The following is a 16124-nucleotide window of genomic DNA, read 5'->3' as shown; positions in this document are numbered from 1 at the left end:
ACATTTGAAATAGAACAAGATAAGAGTTCAAATTATAGGTGCTTATTTTTGCACACCCAACAGACACAAATTTGCTTGGAAGCAAAATATATAACCGGTAACCAGTAAGAAAATAGCCAAGGAAATGGGACACCATGATTTTTGCTACATAAACATCTGCCATTCATAGCAGAGTGTCTCCAGAATACACATAAAACAAACACCGACTCAACAGTGAAGGATTCATGGATACATCGCACAGAGACAGAGACTTCAGATTATTTGGCATCCACCTGATACAACTGGAAGGAAAGCGAAAAAAAAAGGGTAGACTCCTGCTGGAGTTCACCACTGCCGTTTTGTGACTTGCCGGTTCGTGTGTACCTCAGATGACCACCTGGGAGATCAGGCAAGGCACCACAAAACTGAAGCGCTTCTTGCGCAGGAGCTCAGCTTTGCGGTCCATCCTCATCCTGCTTCTGCTCTCAAGAACTATGTAGATGCTCAAGCCATGCATCTTCCATAGTTGGTAGAGGCTGTGGACAAGAGGAGGGGGAAGGGTTGCCTTATATGCTCATGAGGTTGCTGATATCTGCAGGTACTTGGGCAGGTAAATATATTGCAAGAACCAAGAATTTGCATCGTGGCATTTTAAATTGGTCAGCTTAGTATGCTTTAGTGGAGGAAGGACAATGAAAGTAAACAAAAGTTTACTGTTCGAGTGCTTATTCGCTGGAAGTCACACCGATGCTGTGCTTGCCTTACAACATGTCAATTCCAGCTACATTCTCTCTAGAGAAATTCCCATTCCACTTCCAGACCCGCTGTTATCTAAAGTAATTTACTCAAGAACAATGCTAAATCCATATTGTAAACTAAGCAGGGCATTTGCAAAAGCTACAGCAGAAGCGGTGATCAAAATCAAATTCCCACGGTATCTAGTATCACTTTTTATACCATACTTTTACCTCATTGTCTATGCCCTTCGTCATTTGATTGTCACTTATCGTTCCATTGGCATTAACTTTTTAAGTTTATCTAACAGGACCGCTTAACCAGTTGTCAATTGTGTTTTCCCAATTAAAAAAGGAAGTGTGTGGGTATTACAAGTTCATACCCAACAAGGTGCTTAAGCATGAGCAAAAGATAATTTACCAACAAAATGAAGTTCGACAACTGATTATGTCTGACTAGATTTACTAAGCAACAAGAAGAGGGAGGGGAGGGGAGGGTGGGATAAAATATAAAGGTAGCCTGAACCTTTACAAAAAAGCTGAAGAAGCACTCTCCACCTCTAAAGCTATGCCTTTTAGAATACGGAGTTTGAGCAATGTGGCCTCCCTGTTCAGCCACTATCTCATCCTTATCCAAGTGTTGCATTTCCTAACCCTGGAGTGTAAATTACAAAGCCTTCATCTAACTACTCTCCATTCAGTTGCTCTTAAAGTTGACAAGATCACCAGATCTCAGTTCCAAGTAAGATTAGCACTTTCGAGTCTCAGCTGCGCCATCCTTAAATATACAGAAATAACTACAAAAAAATAAACTATGTGTAGTTGGTGGATGACTGTTTCCACTATGACAAGGTTGACAGCAATGGAATCACTACCACCAATCGTGGGACTCCACCATTCCACCAAATTGGGATTTAATTGTTGGGCGCAATCAAGACCAACCCAACGGACTTTCTGAACTTTAGTTCTTTTCATAGATGGCTGATACATGGACATAGTGTAGTGAGCGCCCTCTCAGAAATGCACCAATCAATGACATCAGAGACAAGAAACATGGTTCATGGTCCCCACCCACAGTGATCAATTAGTTACCATTGGCAATGAAAGATACTGTAAACCCTAGTAGAGAAGATCGGAAGATTCTGCCTTTAACCAAGTTACCTAAGTTACTACAAACACATTTTAGATTTTTACCAATTTTTATTTGGGGAATACCCTATAGCAGCCGTAGGGCCCAGCCACCAGCAGACTATGCTGAAGCATGGAGAGGAGAGCAATGCTCTATTAGTTGGATTGGAACAGGAGGGGCACCAATCTGGTCTTAGTAGAGTTCATATGAAGTCAGGAGAAGCAACCCGATTGGTAATGGTATTAGAGGTGGGTTTATATTACAGATTGTTTTTAAGACAATCTCTCAACAACGCAACGAGAAGCACCGTATGCTAGGAAAATAAAACAAGCAGTCACTCCAGTCAGTCAAGTCCATTTTTCCTAATCCTTGCTACACCTCTTTCTGCTTTAGCCATGCGACAGCACCAGTTGGTCTGTGCCCTCCTGTCGAGCATACCCTGGGAACGGCTACACCCTACGATCTTGAAGTTGTATCACCCATCCTTACTGAGTTATGTGGTACTCGTGCATGCATACAGCTTAGCATAGAGGAAAATATCAGAAATAATGTGTTCCACCAAGTTTTGTCAGGAACCAGTGAAATGTTCAGCCAGATCAAATACATGGCTATAAAGAAATGCCCTTAGCCAGCACAGGATCCATTACACTGTCAGCAACTGGCCAAAGCCAAACCATGACCCACATTGAGCACTAGTTAGTCTGGAACTGGCTTTACTTGCACTAGGAGGACATTTCAACCCTCCTTCTTTCTTGGAGGGCTTTGAATCCTTCTTGACCATGCAGAACCCATGTTTGAGTAGCTATATTTGCCTAAATATGAATGAATTTTTTATAACAAAAAACTCAGCTTCTACCCTGTTATGTGTGTGTAGTGCGTGTGAAAGTCTTCTTCAGTACATAGCGAACAAGCGCTCATGAATTCGTATTCCCCGAAGAGCACCTTTCTTCTATATCTATGCAAGATGACCTATATGCATGTGGTATATTTTCCTTTTATGTACTAACAAACTTGAACCATAAATGCTGTCTGTTGGCATATGAATAACCTAGAGTAACAACTGGCAACAGGTTGGTCAAAAACAAACAAGAACTAAAAAGGAAACTCTGGGCATCACATAGAACAGACAAATCACGGCCCATATTTACTTAAAAAGTTCAATTCTGGAACATGAGATGTGATATTTCTTACCAGACTAATCCATAAAATTAGGTGTAGTGTAGCCGTATAGGGGTGAACCCCTTCACATCATAGAATCCCCTGGGTAGCCATTCATAATGAGACCGAAGAAGGCCATAACTCCAGCAGCTGAGCTCTGGAAACTCAACTATATTGTCAATTCAAATACAACATGCTGCCAGATATGAGAATCAAACTAGAGATCTCAGTTCAGACAGTAACCCAAATTCCTTAAAACAGATATTCAAGTAATAAGTTGCCACATTGCCCCTTAGGTCTTGGGTCATTGGAGCTTCAGCAATCAGCATTCAGGGAAAAAAAGCACATCATTAACTACAGTACTGTGACGGTTATGGTGACCATCTTCAAGTTGCTTCATGCAAATCAAGTAGGATGAATTCAATAGAATACTAAAGATTGACTAAAGGTATAACCACTGCATATCAGGTGAAGGAAGCTGATCCTAGTAGCGAAACTAAACCAGCTAGTGCAAGTCACCATAACGCAATAAAACTCAAGTGCTCTTGGTAATTAAATAAAACCATTGGACTGGAGTCATAGACACCAAACAGATTCATAATCTAACCCTAGTTCCAATTTCCAAAATTTGTCCAGAGATGATACCTTCTGAGTTCTTTTTTTACCGTGTTTGTACACAAGACGTGGTATACTGCTAATAAGAGAACAAGCATTATTGATAAATCACCCAAAGAATATTAATGCTCTTTGGTCATTGCACACCCGTTAGTCAAAAATATTCTTAAACTACAGCCCAATGCTGGAATCTGAAAGAGTAGGGCCGCTTTTGGCAGGCGCTGGATTATGATAATCCTGTTTTCCCAACCAGCTTTTCTACTGTTTGGCTAACCAACTTGTTTCTGCTTTAGTGGCTACATCATGTTATAAAATGAGTTCAACACAGCACAATTCAACAACCACAAACTGAGTCTGACACAAAGGCAGGCCAAGAACTTTCTCGGCAAATGAAAAAAAGGAAATAACGTAGCACTACTGAAGCATGGTTTGAATATTGCTGTGTGAGTCATGTCAACTAGTAAGATCCACTAGAACTCGATATATTTTTTAACTTATCTAAAAGCAAACAGACAAATGTATTTATCCTTCTTCTGGCCTGTGAGGATGTGACAGTTACCCAACACCTCAAATTTCATCAATGGCAAAATGATTTATTAATCCTTCTTTCACAGCTTTCACTCCTAGTTAGCTTGTTGACCATACTGGGTAGTAAGTTAGTATATGAGAGAACGCATGCGCTGGAAAAGTAGAATTTGCAACCATGGTAACAGTTAGGATTAAATGGCAACATTAGAAATCTCAGAATACAGTATATAGTGTAATCTCCAGACAGAATCATGACCAGTTAAAAGCTCAGTAAGAACCCCCATCCAGTGGTGTCTAGATTGTTGCTGAAGCATCGCTATTATGCACCAGATGGAACTTTAAAATAGTTTGTTGTCAAACAACACCAATTGAGAGCTTCATAGAGTTGTACTGGGGAAGCTTACAACAAATAGTAGTGTCTGCAAGTGCCTAGCTATAACACAGATAACATTACTATAGACTCATCATTTCAAATAAATTAACATAAATTCAAAGAGCTACCTGAATGAAATCAATTTGGTTCATTCAGGAAATATGTCGGTCCATGTCATAGTGAGACTTGAATTGAGCCCAATAATGGTTTAGGACTTAAAGCCTGGGTGCTTGACTAATTCCTCCGGTTGCCACACACGGAGAAGGCGATCATAAAATGAACAAGTAGCAATAACTGAAGAAGCTGTACTATGTTCTGGCGCTTCGCTTGTCTGCCAATCCGCACCATATGCTAAGGACTCATGCTTGCAATATGTTTCCATAACTGTAGCATCTCCAGCACCTACTTTAACAATGGCAAACCCATTGTGCATGCATGCAGACAATACAACATCCGCGATACTAGGATGATATTTCATCCTCCATACACCTCCCCCTAAATTTAGGGACTTCTCATTTACAGGTTTCACCATTGATCTCATATCCCAAACTCTGAGAAATTCATCATAGCTTCCAGTGAGTAGCATGTTCCCATCCAGTGGGTTCTGAGCAATACAACATACACCCATACTATGAGACTTTTTATCCCGAAACACAGCATTTGATGGGCTTTCCCGCAAGTCCCAGCAACTGAAAGAGCAGTCATCTGATCCACTATACAATAAGTGTGGCCTTGCACGATCAAAATAACAAGTCCAAACTTCATACTGATGAGCAGTCCAGTGTTCTGATACCTCCAAGCAGTCCTCTCTCATGGAAATCACAGACAGTGAACCATCTGATAGTCCAACGGACAGAGAATCAGCATTCTGGTTCCAGTCCACATACAAGCACATTGAAGAAGAAACGTCTCCGCTACAGACATCTGTTAGAACAACACCTGTATAATTTGGTGACAGGAAACACTTGTATCAGTCGTCAGGATGTGCTGACATATTGCATACATTAAGTGTTTATAGTTACATCAGTTCTCTCCTACAGTATGGAAGTATGTAGGTGAACTTGTTATTAATTAAACAATGATATAACGATGAAATTTGAGCAATGTATATCTTTAAGACTAGCAGTGCAACCCAAATTTACTTTGGTCATCAATCAGAAGCAAATTGCCATTCTTCTAAATATAAGATAATGACAACCTCCCCTAGAATATCTCAAGGTACAAACAACTTGTTCTGAATAGGTATTAACATTTCCACCTATCTTATGACCTAAATCTCATCATCTGCAACAAACATTACAACTGCATAGCCCCTGAACCCCGAAATATTTCAGCAATCACCACTCACCGTCACCAGCATTCATCTGAAATTCTGAAGTTCTGAAGACACTCAGAACTCAGAAGCCAAAGAATTTGATAGCTCCCTTTAGCATGACTGCCTACAAAGTTACATTAACACATGGCCCAGTTTTGGTAAGACAGAAGCAGGAGCAAGCAACACCTTTGTCCGAGCCGTCCTCCTGCTCCAGGCGTCGGAGCACCAGGCGACCGTGGGCGTCGGCCTGCGCGAGCAGCGGCGCCGTGGGGCTCCACTTCATGTCGAATACGCCTGCGGTATCCACCGTGTGGAGCAGCCGGAGCCGCTGGGACTCGTCCTCCGCGCCGGCATCGACGGAGAAGAGGGACACGGTTCCCGCGCGGTCCTGCTGCTGCTCCTCAGTAACCTGCTCCTGCAGCGTGTATGTGGCCGCGGCCAGGATGTGGCGGAAAGGGCGATGCGGGCAGAACTCCACGACATCGGCGTTGCCGCCAAGGTGGAAGGACCCCAAATCCATCTCTAGACCTCGCTTTGCCCTCGGCGGCGGCGGCAAAGACTCGAGAACTCGAAATCGCTTCGCTTCAGCGGCGGGGGCAAAAGAGTCAATCAGTCAAAAACCTAGTCATAATAACCTATCCTAATCATGTGGCGGGGGCGAGCAAACGGTCACCCATGGGCACCTTAGCCGCGGCGATTTCCGTAGTCGCCGTCTCGCCGGCGTCCAGCCACGCCGGTGGCCGACGACACCGCCGCGGCTCTGTCGCCATCCGCTGCTCGTCCGCGGCCAACGAGCGGCAGGCCCTCTTCAGCCGCATCGCCCCCGTCTACGACCATGTCAGTAACTCCCAATTCCCTACCCTCTTTCTGCTCTCGCGAAATTAGTGGAGATACTTGCAATGGCGTGCTGACAATAGCGCAGTGCTGCGTCCCTTGCAGCTCAACGACGTGCTCAGCCTGGGGCAGCACCGGACGTGGAAGCGCATCTGCGTCTCTTGGTCCATGTATGTACATTCACATCACTAGTGCTAGTCATAGTAATGTGAATTGAAAAGACACTTGGTTCTACAACTACAATTGGTCGACGAAATTTGTTGTTCTCTGGAGGTCAGGGCGAAGAGAGGTGATCGGGTTCTTGATCTCTGCTGCGGGAGCGGGGATTTGGCGTTCCTTCTGTCTCAGAAAGTAGGACTAGATGGAGAGGTTGGTGTTGGAATGTTGGATTGGCTTCAGTCTTCGGCATGCCCAAGCAATGTAATCCGTGTTCTGTTTCAGTTGGTAACCTCATGGCCCAAGCTCTCAAATCTCACAGGTGATGGCTGTCGATTTCTCAAGGCAACAACTGCAAACTGCTGCTAGCCGTCGGGATCAACGCTGGAACTCTTGCTACAAGAACATCAAGTGAGCGCCCTCGATGTGAGAGCTTGCGGATTTTAAACTTCATGCTATGTCTATGACGATTTTCATAGCGTGCTTGCTTTTGTTTTAATCAGGTTAACAGCTTTACTTGGCTAACACATGCTTGCTTCTGGTTTCCGTGGTGGCAGCTGGATCGAGGGCGATGCACTTGATTTACCTTTCACAGACTGCTACTTTGATGCTGTTACGGTTGGTTATGGATTGCGCAATGTGGTTGACAAACCCAAAGCAATGCGAGAGATTTTTAGGGTCCTTAAACCAGGTTGAGTATAGGCTTCAAGTTTCATTCCAGTTCAACATGTTTAGAGTTATCCTTGCAAAAAGAAAAAGGTTTAGAGTTCAGCGTAAATTCCCATGGCTTGGTTTTCTGGACTGCAGGAACAAGAGCATCTGTTCTCGATTTTAACAAGAGCTCATCATTTTTCACAACATCGTTGCAGGTGAAATTCCAGCCGATCTTGCATATATTGTACAGATGAATTGGCAAGTTTAATTTACCTGACAGATCCCAATTCCTCATCATACCTCTATGACATTGTAACAAATGGGCCAGATAGTCACATGTTGATGTTGGCTTCAATCCCATTTAAGACTTTGGAGTTGGTCCTACAATCGTCATTAACCAAAATGATATTATTTTTGTTGGACAGAGTTGGGCGATCGATAATGTTGTGGTTCCTCTAGCTAGTGGTTATGGACTTACTGAAGAGTACAAGTACTTGAAAAGTTCGATATCACAGTACCTTACAGGTTTGAACATATGTTTCTTTCCTGTGAAAACTTTCATGACATAGAAAGCTGTATCACCTTATCTAGTAAAAGAATTGTACATATGAGAACAAAACTAGAGTAGTGTATCTAGGTCACTCTGAGACTGACAGCACAAGTACATCAATATACATGTCACCTTGTCCTGAACTCCTGATAGAGTATAATGGGACACCATCTATTTCCTTAACACACAAAGCCACAACATTGCGTATATTTATTCTCTTATTCTTATTCTTTAAATGGAACTGTTCATTCATTTGTTCCAAATGTTTTGGTACTTTGCCAATAACTATGTACTGCTTCACAATTTTACCACTCTTGTTTATTTACATCACCCTTGTGTGTGCCAATATCTTGTGTAGGAGAGGAGTTGGAGAAGTTAGCCAAAGAAGTCGGGTTCTCTTCCGCCAAGCACTATGAACTTGGCGGAGGGCTCATGGGGAACTTAGTCACAACTCGTTGAGTAGAATTGTAGCGATGAAACTCTCTATATGCTTTGTGTGAATTTTGTGAGTTAGATTCCTTTTCTTCTACATCATTCGAGTATCCAGTTTTGCTGATCCCATAAGGAGCCATGCTCCAACTTTCCCAGATGTGCATTTCCCCTGTTTGAGTAAGAAAGGCATGGAAACACGTATGGCCTGCCGCTCAGTGCAGGTGCCGTTCGATCGAAATCAAACTCCTGGGATGAAGGCCACCACTGTCCACTGCGCATAGCAGCGTGCTGCTCTGCAGCGGTGAACAATCTGACTTGAATTCAGACAAAAAAAAAAACAAGCACCTCATCATCTGATTAGTAATCTGACTGGAATTCAGACGAAAAAAAACACCTCGTCATCTGATTGGTAATCGGAAGGCATGGAAGACAGCAGGTGAGAATTTCAGACCCTCGGGAGTTTTTCACGAAGGGCACTGCTCGGAATTCTGAATCCCCATCAATCCTCTGTTTAATCGGTCCCCGTCACGACAGTTCAGATCTACGCTGGTATATTTATGTACAGTGCTTTTACCACTTGCTGGTCAAACTTCTTCCTTTAGATGCTCGATGAGCGAGACAGCAACACATCCGCAGTTTTCAGAGGCCTGCTAGACTGCTAGCACAAGGTTCAGAGGCAAAAGAAAGCTCAGAAGCTAGTACAACGAATTCCTGAATTAATCGAGCAGAAACCACTGTCTTAACCTCTCAAGCTAGCTCCTAGTAGCTCTGCTAAACAATCTGGACTAGAAAACATAAATACACAATCTTAATTCACCATATTACTTTCACTAAACCAGAAAAAAAAGGAGATTAAGCCCCATCAAAAGCTTCTAAACCACCATCTTCGGGCACCACATATCAGAGCAGCCCTCGACCAAAGTTTCCAACAACAACAACAGGCACATATACTATGTAGCTATATAATTATGTAGCACGTCGGCAGCGGATCGAGCAGTCCTAGTAGCTAGAGATGGAGAGCTAGTTCCTGTTGTCCATGGCGAGGACGGTGCTGAGGTTCATGGGGCTGATGTGGTCGGTGGAGCCGTGCATGAAGTTGCCGACGATGATCCGGTTGGCCCGCTCCGTCGGGTGGAACGCGTCCCAGTAGGCGTACACGTCCCGGTTGGCGCACACGTTGGACGCCGGCGTGCACAGCCCGATCCCGTTGTACGGCCCCTGCCCGCAGCACGCAATCTTCGCCGTCACGAACCCTGCATCAAGCACAATATTGAGCTTCAGTTCACCGATCGATGGACCCGATATTCGTGCAAAGATTAACTTGTTTCTGGTTGGAGTTTTGTACGCGTACCGTATTGCTGCGGGTTGAACATGAAGTCGAAGCTGGCCCTGTTGGTGTTGGCGGCGAGGAAGACGTCGTCGTGGCCGAGCTCGGAGTTGAGCTCCGTGAGCATCTGCTCCAGCTGCGGGTTGAAGAGGTCGGCGGCGCGCGTCAGGTCGGGCGCGCAGGACCCGTCGAGGCTGTGCATGGCCAGCTCCGCCGGCACGCACCCGATCATCCCCGTGCCGGTCACCACCACGCGCCGGGCGCCCAGCTCGTACAGCCTCTGCGTTCACCATCCAACAGTTTATGGTTTAAGACAAGAATTGGTCAAGCGGTACTCTCAGCAAAATCCCAAAGTTTTGATTAAAATGCACGCGCGGTCTTTAACTTGAAGAGCATGTGCAATTTGTTACTCGAACTTAGACTTTGCAATTTGTTACTCGAACTTAGATTTCGGGCGCAGGCGCGACGACTGTTCTTGCATGTGGCAGGAGTAAATACAGTGCCAGCCACGTGGGTAAACCAGTAAAAAGTTCTAAACCCCCTCTCTGCATGCTTTGGACTGCCTCCTGCAGTTTTTTTACTGGCGATATCAGAAAGGTTTTCTGCGTGTCGTACTTGTGTTAATGGTGTACTTTGGCCCTATTGATTGCCTGGACAGTGTGGTTGGTAACAAACATCCAGGATGCATGCATCGAGACGATGCTGGATGCACACAGTATACACATGCATCATGCATGTACCACCCCCTTCGGTAAGAACTTCGCGGGGCCCGGTAAATTGAACGTTTGGCTGGATTCTCAGCAAAATTTTAGGCTTATTGTCACTAGTAGAACCTACAGTATGCATAATAAATGTGAAAATTAATTGCAGATCTGCAGCAGCACAGAGATCTGGTACAAAGCCGTGTTCATTTTCTTTTTCTTTATGGAAGATTACTCCGGCCCCTAGCTCGGCCGTGTAATGAAAATCTTGTAGTACTAGTACGTACTCCTATGGGTAGAGCGCGCATTTTGTGTTTGTGTTTAAGAAATGTTGTTTTGGCTCTTGACTTGATGACGCATAATCTCTACTGTAGATGGAAGTGTGCTAGCAGAGTTTCAGCTGTAATTGCATTTTGAACCCAAAAAATGATTGTAGACTCATTACAGTACAGAATAAAAAAAGCTTTACGAGTGCGAGTGAGGACTGAGGACGTTGCTAACACTGGGACGGTGGCCTGAAGTGTAATGTGCAATTTTGAATTGTTTACTGTGTTCGACAGGGTTCTGCTTCCACAGTTAATACTAGTATCTCGGACTGTTACTCGAACTGGCCATGACTCATGAATGAATGGTTTCTTGCTTCATGGGCAAACTCTTACCATAAACAGTGTGAGGTGCTGAATTTGGTATAGACAAACCACAGGCCGTGTCAGTTTATCGTTTGCGGAACATATTACCCGAAGAGCCTCCACCAAGAAATGTTCACCGGTACTACTGTCCGTCTCTTATCTTATTTCTGATGCCAGCAAGCAGCCTATACAGACTCGACACTTTCTGCTACTGTTTTAAGCGCCTAGCGTGCATGCAACATTCATTTCTCTCGTTTATTTTTGGCAAGCGAGATCTACCCACTCCTGTACACTATCCCAAAAAAAAAAAATCTCGTCGGTTTGCTAATCATGTTGGTTTTATTATGCTAAAGAAACCTTTTTTGTTACCATAAATTAACCATGGCCGTTGAGGGGACTTATGTACTCTGATTCTAAATTCTTGACACAAATTTGTCCAAATATGGATGTATCTATTTCTTAAAAAACGTCTAGATACATGTAATATCTCGACAATAATTTAGAATCGGAGAGAGTACTAATTAAAGTAAAGTAGGAGTAAGTATTCTTTGCTCGTTAATTAAGTAGAGCTTACCGCGAGGATTTTCTTGTACTCTGAGATGATGTAGGGGACGTAGTCGTGGATCTCGAACTGCTGGGACCTGGCGGAGAAGGGCACGAGGTAGTAGTTGTTGACGAAGTCGTTGCCGCCGAGCGTGATGAGCACGAGCGCCTGGCTCACGCGCTGCCTCGCCGCGTCCTCGCCGACGTAGGCGGCCAGCTTCTGCTGGTAGGCCTGGAAGTTCTGCAGCTGCTGCGCGATCCTAATTATGTTCACCTGCATACAAACGTACGTGTACAGCACGTTCATATCAATGCCGCTTAAATTATGTACTTCCTCCGTCCATACTTTGTTGGACGGAGGGAGTATAGAGTTTTCATGGTTCAGGAATCAAGGAAGCGCGCGTGTGTGGAACTTACGAATTGTACGCCTGTGTCGTTGAGGATGCCGACGCCGGCGGACGCGAAGTTGGCGCCGACGAGCAGGTTCTCGCCCCGGAGGTTGGGGCTCAGGTACGGCAGCGCGGGCTCGGACCCGAGGTACTCGCCTGATCAAGACGTACACCAAAAGTAGTGGTGCAAAATGTCAAGAACTGCGTACGTGCTCTGTAATTGTGCATTTGGTGTTGTGTGTAATTAAAGTGTAAACTCAACAGATTAGGCGGCGATCATAAAAGAGAGACGGATCGTAACTGATGATGTCGGGGATGTTGAGCCCGTTGGAGAACCGGCCCGTGGGCAAGTGAGTGGGGTAGTCGATGCCGTAGGGCGGCGCGTCGGCGCGCGCCGTCGTCATGAGGTAGTTGTTGTTGCCGTTGTCGACGAGGGAGTCGCCGAACACGAAGAAGGCGCGGGCCGCGGACGCCGTCGGCGCGCCGAGGAGGAGCACCGCTAACGCGGCCACGACGAGGGCGGTGGTCGTGGACACGGCCGGAGAACCAGCGTCCATGGAGGCCGCCATAGTTGGCTAGCTAGAAATGAGGCACAGTTAGTATACCGAGACTAGTAGCTTGGACGAGTGTACGAGTGCTCCAGTGGCGAGCTGCAACTTGGCAAGACGTGCACGTCGAGGTGGCGCGCGCTCTCTGCCTCCTCTTATAGACAGGTCAGAGAGCCCGGCCCCCGTCTCTCCCTCTGTCTATGGCAAACGCTGAGTTAAAGGAGGCCGTCCGGCCAGCAGTGGGTTAGCGGGCGGGAGACAGAGGGTTGAATTGCTGCTCGCAAGGACCACCCGAAACGGGCCGCGTTAAAAGTTAAAAAAAAGAGTTAAATGGAGGATCGCGCTGGCCAGAGATGCACGGTGGTTGGGTGCTAAATGCGGCGCGCAGTTTGCGTGTGAAGCCACTTGGCTGTTGGCTCTCGGCGTCCATCATCGGCTTTGGCCTCGGATCATGTGTCAGTGCCACAGGCGGGCTTGAGAAAATCGGCACGGCCTCTGGAATGGAATGCTCCCCGGACGTCTCCTAGTCCTCCTCGATTCCGTCTTTCAGAATTCAGACGCTGTAGGCCCCGGGTGTCAACATCAGTGAGACCTCTACTGACCTCTGCTTTTGGTTTCTCCGGCTCTCGAGCGTGTCTACAAAAACATGGACAAAACATTCGCAGTCTTGGCTCTTGATTCTATTAGGAGGGACGACTCAGGCTAAGCTAGCTAGCATGTATCGAGGTTATGTGACATTTATCCTCTTATGTGCTAGTACTAAACGAGGACATGTGGCACCGACAGCTAGATCAGTGGTTCAGTACTAGTACTACATGCATTAAACGTTGAGCTCTTTTATTACGGTAAAGATACGGTCGGAAACCATCCATCTAATTACTCATCTGACGCTCGTGATTTTTGGTTGCAAATTCAGCTTTATTTGCGCATCTCTCTCGCAATCACCTCACTTGTTAACTACTACGCTTCACCTCTCTTAATTATAGCATTAATCAACACTTCTTATAGCATTCCTCTCTCCACATACTTCATCATTGTTTTTTGGCAAAACATACTTCATTGTTAGTTTAACATATCTTTCCGCGCTACTGATCAAACAATTCCATCGAATTGAGTATTATTGTATGTGTGATAGCATCTACTATACCAGGAATATCAATGTATCCTAATTTTTGGCCTAATTCTTCTTCTGATGATCGATTCAACCTCTGATAAAAAAGATAGACCTTGGTTCTATTTCATCTCTTCAACGAGTTTAGTAATAAGCATAACGGTCCTATTGTTCTGATGGAGAGAAGAACCTATAATTAGCTTTTCGGGAAATTTCCAAACGAACAATTTGAACGAAATCTTTCAATTTCTAACTTAAACATTTATGCCTCTGCCATTTCTTCTTGGAGTTGCTCGAGTAAACATGTTATGCACTGCACATGCTTATTTTTCCTTTTTTTTCATTAAAAAACCGTGGAAATCAAATAACTTAAACATTTATGCGGTTGGCACACGAATTAAATTGGATCCTACAAATCATTATACGTACCTCACAATTGCTTATTTTATCGAGGGGAGTGTTTAATTTTAAGTCCATTTATAAATGGTTATTTCTCAATCGACAATCATAACCACTTGACGAAGATATTTTCCATCATTTATACTTACATCAATCTTTCACTTATCTCAGTGTTTAATAAATCATACGGTTGTTAGGAAAACCTTCTATCGAGTGGCAAGGGAGAGTTACTCTCACTTAATTAAGAGAAAAAACAATGATAACACATGTTCTTTGCCCCGGCTTGGCAGCTTCACGCGCGCGTGTAACCAATGGCAGTACAGACGATACATCTTGGTAGATATCTGAACACTACTCGCCGAAATTTATTATGAATTGGAGTGAGTAATATTTTATGTGTGGTATATTAAAGAATTAACCGATTAAAGAAAGGTGCATTTGCACATGTCAATAACGATTTGTTGTAGTACTCGGGTTAGTGGCCATTTAATCCAGGGGACGAAGAAAAGTACTATATGCTCCAGTGGTCCTAGAGTAACCGCACATTTGAACTGAACGATCATCGTCTTCTTCTGCACGTAGGTGACCACTGTACGAGTAGGAGTGAAAATATATACGGAGTATAGTAACTAGAGAATTTCTACCAGCTACACAGCTCAAATATCTTCCCTGCCAAAGTGGTATTTTCCACTTTTTTTTCAGAACAAACCACAACGCAAACTCTCTTCATCACAGCTCATAATCAAGTCACGAGTCGCGTATCCATGAACTCCACTGTAAGTTACTCCGTATCTCTTTTCCATCCTTCAGCATGCCTCCCTTAACCACTCGGCGCACTACCTACCAGCAAACACCGGAGAGGTTGGCAGGTTAAGAGCCTTCTCGGATGCAAACTGGTAACTCCCCCACCAAAAAAAAAACTTGATATGATCATAACGCGGCCGATTCGTGACATAGGTACGGAGTATATAACATGCATATATGCATATATTCACTTCGTTTTGTATAAAATCTTGTCAAATTCATGTCACTTGTTTCCGGACCGAGGGAGCATGATATATTGGTCGATGCTACCACTCACCGGCCATGCTCATGCACGCGTGCTACCCGGACGAACACGTACGCAGCTGGAAGAGGTACATATTCCCATCTAAATATACCATAGACAGAGCTACCCCGGCCCTGTCCGTAGACAACTACCGCCCGGTTTCCATTGATTGTGATCTGTACTGCGTGCTGCCAGTGCCCGATCAGATGCTGTTATACGAACGTCGCAGCGGCATGTGAAATTTATAACGCGGTGGGGTGGGGGCAATATGATCAGTAGAAAATTTTCAATGAGCTCCGCCGGCCAGCTACCACGGCAGCTTGCACGATTGATCATGGAGCTGTTTGCACTCCAAGATAAGAAAGAAATGAAAATCTCGAGGGTTGACAGCTTGTTTCCTTGCCGACTGTGAATTTACCAGATTGGCCGTGCGTTGCGAGCGTCTCGGATCCTTTTCTTTACCAGAGAGTACAATGCAAACTGGACCATGAAGGTGAGTTGAGAGGTGTAACTCTGCACCAGTCCAATCCTTGATTTTTTCTGAATGTCTGAATACGACGACAGTCATTTCTGCTGCACCGTGGAGAATTGAACAGCCTGCTGTGCATGGAAGCTTCCTCCCAAGCAGCCAATGCCAGTAAAAACTTCTTCACTGCAAACTGCGCGTGGATGCAGAGTCTTTTTATTTAACTGTAACAGGACAGGTAAATCATCGGCTGCTGATCGATCTAGTCACCCGCCAACCGTAAAGCCTGAAACGAGCATTTAACTCGTACAGTCAGCTGGCTTCTCTTCCCCACAGTGGCAGTTACGGGTGACCTGGCTCCTATACGCAAGCAAGAGATCGATCGACCCGGTCTGACAACTTGTACCGTCGTCTTGATCGCGATCTCTCACCTTGAATTGTCTGAAGCGCGAATCGACCGGCCGATCCGCGGGGGCAGATCGAAGCGATGGCCGCGGTGCGGTGTA

General features: G+C 45.0%; 3 protein-coding genes across 6 annotated transcripts; 1 reads left to right on the top strand and 2 right to left on the bottom strand.

The window, feature by feature from the left end:
- Nucleotides 1-10: 10 nt before the first annotated feature.
- Nucleotides 11-6444, bottom strand: LOC100836424 (diphthine methyltransferase homolog). Of its 2 annotated transcripts, XR_002961067.1 has the most exons (4): nucleotides 6018-6444; nucleotides 4645-5455; nucleotides 3034-3157; nucleotides 11-571 (listed from the first exon to the last, which is right to left on the bottom strand). XR_002961067.1 is itself a non-coding variant. In XM_024455918.1 (2 exons), the coding sequence occupies exons 1-2, from the start codon at nucleotides 6349-6351 to the stop codon at nucleotides 4725-4727; spliced, it is 1065 nt and encodes a 354-aa protein (XP_024311686.1). In that variant the 5' UTR covers nucleotides 6352-6444; the 3' UTR covers nucleotides 4403-4724. The 2 variants fall into 2 exon arrangements, 1 of the variants encoding a protein (XP_024311686.1); XM_024455918.1 differs by lacking the exons at nucleotides 11-571; nucleotides 3034-3157 and having other exon boundaries at nucleotides 4403-5455.
- A 27-nt stretch (nucleotides 6445-6471) lies between these two features.
- On the top strand, nucleotides 6472-8672 carry LOC100831799 (2-phytyl-1,4-beta-naphthoquinone methyltransferase, chloroplastic). Of its 3 annotated transcripts, none has more exons than XM_003580055.4 (8): nucleotides 6472-6668; nucleotides 6771-6835; nucleotides 6944-7034; nucleotides 7144-7232; nucleotides 7379-7512; nucleotides 7629-7690; nucleotides 7901-8000; nucleotides 8384-8672. In XM_003580055.4, the coding sequence occupies exons 1-8, from the start codon at nucleotides 6507-6509 to the stop codon at nucleotides 8482-8484; spliced, it is 804 nt and encodes a 267-aa protein (XP_003580103.1). In that variant the 5' UTR covers nucleotides 6472-6506; the 3' UTR covers nucleotides 8485-8672. The 3 variants fall into 3 exon arrangements, with proteins under 3 accessions (XP_003580103.1, XP_010240112.1, XP_010240113.1); XM_010241810.3 differs by having other exon boundaries at nucleotides 6473-6668; nucleotides 6754-6835; XM_010241811.3 differs by lacking the exons at nucleotides 6472-6668; nucleotides 6771-6835 and having other exon boundaries at nucleotides 6938-7034; nucleotides 7107-7232.
- A 421-nt stretch (nucleotides 8673-9093) lies between these two features.
- LOC100831499 (GDSL esterase/lipase LTL1) lies at nucleotides 9094-12770 on the bottom strand. The gene is made up of 5 exons (XM_003580054.4): nucleotides 12348-12770; nucleotides 12075-12202; nucleotides 11689-11931; nucleotides 9809-10064; nucleotides 9094-9710 (listed from the first exon to the last, which is right to left on the bottom strand). The coding sequence occupies exons 1-5, from the start codon at nucleotides 12613-12615 to the stop codon at nucleotides 9478-9480; spliced, it is 1128 nt and encodes a 375-aa protein (XP_003580102.1). The 5' UTR covers nucleotides 12616-12770; the 3' UTR covers nucleotides 9094-9477.
- Between the last annotated feature and the right edge of the window lie 3354 nt (nucleotides 12771-16124).

This window comes from Brachypodium distachyon, chromosome 5, assembly GCF_000005505.3.
Source record: "Brachypodium distachyon strain Bd21 chromosome 5, Brachypodium_distachyon_v3.0, whole genome shotgun sequence".
In the NCBI taxonomy this organism is placed as follows: domain Eukaryota; kingdom Viridiplantae; phylum Streptophyta; class Magnoliopsida; order Poales; family Poaceae; genus Brachypodium; species Brachypodium distachyon.
The sequence above is the reverse complement of the archived record's forward strand: the minus strand, read 5'-3'. Positions and strand labels throughout refer to the sequence as shown.

Excerpts from the sequence above, each read along its gene's own strand:
- LOC100831499 (XM_003580054.4), bottom strand. The coding sequence starts at position 12,615 with ATGGCGGCCTCCATGGACGCTGGTTCTCCGGCCGTGTCCACGACCACC. Across the intron at positions 12,203-12,347 it reads CAACATCCCCGACATCATCA|GCGAGTACCTCGGGTCCGAG; the intron begins GTTACGATCCGT and ends CGTCTTGATCAG. Across the intron at positions 11,932-12,074 it reads ACGACACAGGCGTACAATTC|GTGAACATAATTAGGATCGC; the intron begins GTAAGTTCCACA and ends GTTTGTATGCAG.
- LOC100836424 (XM_024455918.1), bottom strand. The coding sequence starts at position 6,351 with ATGGATTTGGGGTCCTTCCACCTTGGCGGCAACGCCGATGTCGTGGAG. Across the intron at positions 5,456-6,017 it reads GGAGGACGGCTCGGACAAAG|GTGTTGTTCTAACAGATGTC; the intron begins GTGTTGCTTGCT and ends CAAATTATACAG.
- LOC100831799 (XM_003580055.4), top strand. The coding sequence starts at position 6,507 with ATGGGCACCTTAGCCGCGGCGATTTCCGTAGTCGCCGTCTCGCCGGCG. Across the intron at positions 7,035-7,143 it reads AAGTAGGACTAGATGGAGAG|GTGATGGCTGTCGATTTCTC; the intron begins GTTGGTGTTGGA and ends CAAATCTCACAG. Across the intron at positions 7,233-7,378 it reads TCTTGCTACAAGAACATCAA|CTGGATCGAGGGCGATGCAC; the intron begins GTGAGCGCCCTC and ends CCGTGGTGGCAG.